Source organism: Triticum aestivum, chromosome 3D, assembly GCF_018294505.1.
Source record: "Triticum aestivum cultivar Chinese Spring chromosome 3D, IWGSC CS RefSeq v2.1, whole genome shotgun sequence".
Lineage (NCBI taxonomy): Eukaryota > Viridiplantae > Streptophyta > Magnoliopsida > Poales > Poaceae > Triticum > Triticum aestivum.
The window spans coordinates 23,185,080-23,191,633 of record NC_057802.1 but is presented as its reverse complement, the minus strand read 5'-3'; the positions used below and the strand labels follow the sequence as shown (position 1 = coordinate 23,191,633).

The 6,554-nt window shown below is 49.8% G+C and overlaps 1 protein-coding gene across 1 annotated transcript; it reads left to right on the top strand.

Annotated features, from left to right (window-relative positions):
• Positions 1–294: 294 nt before the first annotated feature.
• Positions 295–2,688, top strand: LOC123077012 (transcription factor DIVARICATA). Its single transcript, XM_044499185.1, has 3 exons — positions 295–552; positions 993–1,462; positions 1,900–2,688. The coding sequence occupies exons 2-3, from the start codon at positions 1,008–1,010 to the stop codon at positions 2,315–2,317; spliced, it is 873 nt and encodes a 290-aa protein (XP_044355120.1). The 5' UTR covers positions 295–552; positions 993–1,007; the 3' UTR covers positions 2,318–2,688.
• The last annotated feature ends 3,866 nt before the right edge of the window (positions 2,689–6,554 follow it).

The window sequence follows — 6,554 nt, the reverse complement described above, 5'->3', positions numbered from 1 at the left end:
ATTTGAACAGTGAGGGTGTAGATGCTCTAAGATTATTAATTAGTATTATTTTTGCACGAATATGAAAACCAATGTAAAAGAAAATGGTGTATTTAGTGAGATGAAAAAAACGAGTCCAATGCGGTGAAAGTTTTTTTGTGGGGGGGGGGGGGGTGGGGGGGGGGGGGGAGGTAGTGGGGGTGAAAAGGTGGGAAGCCAAGAGCGATTCCAAGTGTGCATTACTCCTACCCGTGTGTGAGTGAGTGTGTGAGCACGCACGCACAAATATGCCGCTCCTTTCCTATACGGGTATATATACACCAGGAAAAGTCGGCCACGAGCTCCACCCAATCACCAGCTGACACTCCCCCTCCCCTCTCCTCCCCCATCTCCCTCTCCCTCTCCCTCTCCCTCCACCAAGAACTCTCCCCCTGGCCACTGCCTCTGGGTGGGAGCGAGGGAGGAGATCCGTCTCTTTTCTGGCGCCGGCAATCCCAGCAGCAACCGAGGAAGATCGCCTTTTTGTCCCTCAGCCGGCCAGGTCTAGCAGCAGCCGCCGGAGATCGACAGGAGGTCAGTGATCTTGGTTTCTCGGAGCTGCTCTGCTCTGCTCTGCTCCTCGATTTTGTCTGTTTCTCTGGTCCCCGCGCTGGTGAAATTCCGCCCCTTTTCCGGCGAATTCGGAGGGGGTTTGTTCGGGGCGGCCTGAATTTGGTTTTGGGGTGGAGTAATTCGGGGCTCTGGTTGGTGTTGATTGGGGCCGTGGTAGTACTCTTCTTGAATCCATCCCGGCCCTCCCCTGCTTGCTCGTCAATCATGTCGTACAGTCGGAAACATTCCGCTCCTAGCTTTTTCCTGCAAATCTGCCTCATCTTATTCGCACCAAGGGGGGGAGATCGATCGTGTTATCATCAACGGAATCCTGAGCTTCTACGCTGTCGTCTGAATCCAGCTTCTTGTCATAATTTGTCAACATCTCTGGAGCTGAAGCTGGGCGATTCTTTTTCTTGCAGGTGAGCTGAGCGGCGATGATGATGAGGGAGCCGTGGATGGAGGTGCTGCCGCCGGCGGCGATGGGCTACTACGGCGGGCCGCGGGGCTGGTTCACGGGGCAGCCGCGCGCCTGGACGGCGGACGAGAACAAGCAGTTCGAGCGGGCGCTGGCCGGGCTCGACCTGCGCAGCCCGGACTGGGACAAGGTGGCGCACGCCACCGGCAAGACGGTCCGCGAGGTCGTCGACCACTTCAAGAGCCTCGAGCTCGACGTCCGCCAGATCGAGTCCGGCACCTTCCCTGGCCCCGCCTACGGCCCCGGCGCCGGCGCCTTCACCCTGCAGTGGGACGGCAGCGGGGGCCACGCCGGGGCCGGGGACTTCCGGCACGGCTACCGGTTCGGCGGCTGCGGCGGCGGGAGGCGGCACGGCGGCCGCACGCCGGAGCAGGAGAGGAAGAAGGGGGTGCCGTGGACCGAGGACGAGCACAAGTGAGCACTACTACTACCACCACGATTCTTAACTGCAACTCCATATCATAGTCTTCTTCTTCTCTGATCTCAGTGACTTGTGAGAGTGATTGCTCTGCTCCATCTAATTAGTTAGTGATATGAATTTCCTTTCTTGAATTCACCATCAACCAACAGGCTTTACATCATCAGATGGCTCTGCCAGCATTTAAAACATGCCAAACTGGAAGAATAATTCAACCATGGAAGAACTGCTATCTGACAGTGAATTACTTGTCTTTGTTCACTAGGAATTGATGAGACAGTCATATGTAGCATGATGTTCGATGGTCATGTAGCCTGATGTAGAGCAAGAATTCATGATCCATATTACTAGTTGATGTCATGTAGCCTGATGTGCATGATCAATATTACTAGTAGTTGCTGAAGCTGATCATGTGCTCTGTTCTTCTGGCCAGGTTGTTCCTCCTAGGCCTGAAGAAGTACGGCAAAGGGGACTGGAGGAACATTTCGCGCAACTTCGTGCAGACGAGGACGCCGACGCAGGTGGCCAGCCACGCGCAGAAGTACTTCATCAGGCTCAGCTCCGGCGGCGGCAAGGACAAGAGGCGGTCGAGCATCCACGACATCACCACGGTGCACCTCGACGACCAGCCCCCCTCGCCGTCCCAGTCATCCATGATCACCCAGTCCAGCGCACCGGCTCCGAGCGCGACAACAGGGCAGTTCTCTCTGCCAGCTGACACCAAGCAACATGGCGGAGCGAATGCGCCATACAATTCGCCGCCGAGCTACGGCATGGGTTTGCAAGATCAAGGCCTGCAGTGTGGCCCTCTGCATGATCAGCTGGCCGCGAACCGGAGCATGCTGTATTAGAAGATGCAACCGTTCGATCCATTTCGACGCCATCCGATCAGATGTCTAGTGTAATATGGCCCTTGCTGTAGCTTCACTGCCTGTATTATTATTGAAGTAAGTAATTGATTATGGGGATTTTTCAGAACATAGCAGAGAGAGAGAGAGAGAGAGAGAGAGAGAGAGAGAGAGAGAGGGGTATGATGCTGGTGATGCTTTGGTAGTAGTCCATAATTTCTGGTGTGGATACTGAGAATGTAAGGGAAGAGAATGGCAAGAACTTGATGCTGTAGTATCTTGAGACAGACAGGGAATACTAGTGCTCAGTACTGATCATGTACATTGTCAAGTGGACTTAATTTTCAATCTTCATGAATCCTGCTTTCTGGTCAGCTCATGTTATTGGAAACCTTACTCATGCAGCATCTCACACATACTTATCCACATCCATCTTTCATTCATCCATCTCGGTGCTTGCGCCGTCCGATGTTTGCAAGTGTAATTTTTCCGGATAAACCAAAATGAGTTTGCAGTGAGTCATCCAGCATTTACCTGCCTTGCTCATCTGGTCATTTTTTTCCTTGATTGCATCTCCATTTTTTTCTAACCTTGTGGATTGACCTTTGCATTGTTTGTGTGCAATTAAGTCCTTTAATTTTTTAGGAAATTCTTCCCTTGTATAGATCTCTACTACTACTAATACTGATGATGATGATGCTGGATCCACCAAACAATGGAATTGGAAATGAGTCAGACTTGCACTAGCTTTGGCATCTCATGCTTTGGCTGCCTCCTTTTTCCATCAACTTCTGCAAAATCTTTCCCAAACTCCTTTTTGGCCCTGTTCATCTTTCCCTCATTGAGAAAAGGCAGGGCATCCACCATAGATATGAGGCAGATCCCCGTGACAACAGTAGAGAATGGCACAGGGGGCAGCACTTGGGCACAAAATGTTTTGTTTTTTGGCCAACTTGTGTGCTGGGTGCTTGTGCTTTTCTGCCTCACCTTTTCTGCAAGTTGCAGTGCAGAAACACAAAACCACTCACTCAGCACAGCTCTCTGATGAAGATGATGATGGTGATGATCATGATCATGGATGGAGGTGGCACTGTTGTGTGTCATTAGAAGCTTCTGGGTGTGATGGATGGATGTGGTGTTATGGTTGCTGCTGCTTCAAGCAGCATTTCCTTGTCACCTGTATTCTTTTCTTTCTGATGTACTCCCTCCGTAAAGAAATATAAGAGCGTTTAGATCACTACTTTAGTTATCTAACACTCCTATATTTGTTTACAGAGGAAGTATCATGTAGCAATGCATTATTTTCCAAATTATTGATGGAGACACGACCAATCAAAGTGGAAAGCATGGTTTACGTCGACGACGATATTCTTACCATGAAACATGGGTTTCTGTTACTTTTACCGTCATTTACAACAGCTTCAGCCTCACGGAGACGCAGGCAGATCGGTAAAAACCCCGTGCCGAACATTTCTTCATCTTGACAATCTGAGGTGACTTTGAACAGTTTAACTTGCGTCTGTACTTCTCAGACCCGTAACCGGTAAGTCTATCGCATAAACTCCGGCCGCGGTTAGTTTTTTACGTTTGCATTGACAACAAAAAGTAAACATTTCTGCACAGTAAAAAAAAGCTTTTTCTTTCTGAACCTGAAAGATGAGAGCCTTAAAAGGAACCAACTCTCCAAAAATAACAGTAACAGTTAAAGTGTCAGGCCGATGAAGCATGTGCATCCAGGAGGATTGAGATGGAAATAGAAAGTTGGTGAGCTTTGTGATGCAGACATGGTAGTGTTGTGCTGCACTGCACATCTGGCGACGCTGTAGTGACCAGGATCTGGGATAAACCAGAACTCATCAGGAAGGACAGATGAGTCAGTACTGCTGGTAGCATTCCTGGAATAGAAAGGCCTGGATCACTCTGATGAACATGATGATTATGATCTCTAACTAACTAACGCGCATCACCAAATGGACGGCATCAAATGTCTGCGAAAACATGTGCTTCTGTTACTTCTTCTTTTTTTTCTTGTCATTCACAAACTGTGGAAACAGACATGCGGGTAAACTCCGTGCAGAACATTTCTTCATCTTGACAATCTGACGTGATTTTTGACAGTTTACCTTGCGTCTGTACTTTTCAGACCCTTACCCGGTAAGTTGCTCGCGTGGATTTCGGCGGCAGTTAGTCTTGGCGGCTGATTTGCGCCGTCGACAAAAGCAGAATTTCCACAAGGCAGAAAAAAAGCACACCATCCTTTTTCTTGTTTCTGAACCCAGAGATGAGAGCCTTGAAAGGAACCAATTCTCCAAAAAATGACAGAAACAGTTACAGTGTCAGAATGATGAACCTTGCGCATGCATCCAGGAGGATTAATTCAGGTTGAGTTTTTTTGCCGAAAAGATTCAGGTTGAGTTCAGCAGGAACAAAAGAAGTTTTGGAAAGAGATTAGGCTGATCGTCTCGCTGGTTCCTGGACTGGTTTCCTTGAGCATCATCAACAGCAGCAGCAGCAAATCAGAGAAGAAAGAGAGAGAGAGAGATGATTGACGTTTGGCGAAACTAAACTGATTTCCTTTGCTCATTTCGTCCAGCAGCATCGGCAGCAACGAATCGGGGAAGAACGAGTGGCACGACTGATTGAGCAAAGTTGGATCTGGCTCTCGGGTGGTGGAGACGTTGAAAATCCAACCGGAGTCAGCAAATAAAACGAACACCGATTTTTCATTCATTTCTGAATCAATTTTTACGTACGTAGCAAAAGAACCTTAAAACAACTTTGAGAAACAACTAAATATCCTTTACTGGCGGCCGGCGCGGGATGGTCGGGCCTCATCGTCGTTGGCGCCCGGCATGAACGAAGCGGCGATGAGACAAATGTCTCTTTGGCATCATCGCTGTGCTGCTGTTACTATGGGAGAAACATGTGGTTCTGATACTTTTTTTTTTCTTGTCATTCACAAACTGCGGAAACAAAGACAGACATACCGGTAAACAAACTCCGTGCCGAACATTCCTTCATCTTGAGAATCAATCTGAGGTGACTTTTAACAGCTTAACTTGCGTCTGATACTTGTCAGACAGACCCTTAGCCGGTAAGTTTATCGCATGATTTTCGGCGGCAGTATAGTCTTGACCGTCGAGAAAAGCAGAATTTTCACACAGCAGAAAAAGGCACACCTCCCATCTTTTTCTTCTTTGTGAACCCAGAGAAGAGAGGAAGAGATGATAGCCTTGAAAGAAACCAATTCTCTGAAAATAACAGAAACAGTTACAGTGTCATACCGACGAGCCTTGTGCATGCATCCAGGAGGATTCAGAGATAGAAAAAGAAAGTTGGTGAACTTTCTGATGCAGACATGGTGGTGGTGTTGTGGTGCACTGTGCTGCTGGCAACGCTGCGGCGACCAGGATCTGAGTCAGATGAGATGGCCAGGCAATGTGAGAGACCAGAAGGGAGGCAGAGCACATCACTCATCAGGAAGAACAGACAGTTGGGTAGGCAGGCAAGCAGGAGGCAGTAATGGTTTCGGCGGGCCGCACATGCTGCTGTCATGTACCATCCCTATTCCGTCAACGACATGCTGCCACTGGGCTCGACCTGCAACACGAGGACGTCGGGGTCTCCGGCCCTGCGCGTGGCGGTGGTGGCCACGTCCTTCGCCAGAGGTGGTCGGCCTGAGGCTGGGTGGTCGGATCTCAAGATCCGTCATCTAGTCCCAGCCGTGAGTTGGGGAGACATAGTTGCCGATGAAAACCGAGCCGATGGCGGGCGATGACGGCGTTTTGCGCCGTTACCTTGATGAAGACATCGTCGTGTAACTGTTGTTGATCCACTCATGCTGCTTCGGAGGAAACCCTAGGATCTGGTCTCCCAGATCGGGTGATGGCGGTACTACGGTGCCGTTTCTCTCTTGGGAGCATCGTTTGTGGAGCAGCGCTGGAAGACAGAGGCAGGAGGTGGAGTGTCTTCGTCTTGCACGAAGCTTGGAGCTGTCAAGTCATGCCTGGTCAACAGGTGCTACGCTGAGTCATCGCATCTGGATGGACGAGCACAGGGCGGTGGCGCCGTTGGACGCCGTGGTGGCGTCGACGGATGTCCGGAGTGGCAAGGATGATGCGGATCTCTCTTCTGAAGATGAGTCAGTGGTACGATGATGATGGCGGCTTCTAAAACGTGTGAATGTGGTGTGCGCTTTACGTTTGCTGCACCGGCTGTTGGTTCCGATGTGTTATGTGGA

What these genes read in the sequence shown, in the direction of transcription:
- LOC123077012 (XM_044499185.1), top strand. Translation starts at nt 1,008, where the DNA reads ATGATGATGAGGGAGCCGTGGATGGAGGTGCTGCCGCCGGCGGCGATG. An exon ending in TGGACCGAGGACGAGCACAA is followed by an intron (nt 1,463 to 1,899) that starts GTGAGCACTACT and finishes TCTTCTGGCCAG; the next exon opens with GTTGTTCCTCCTAGGCCTGA.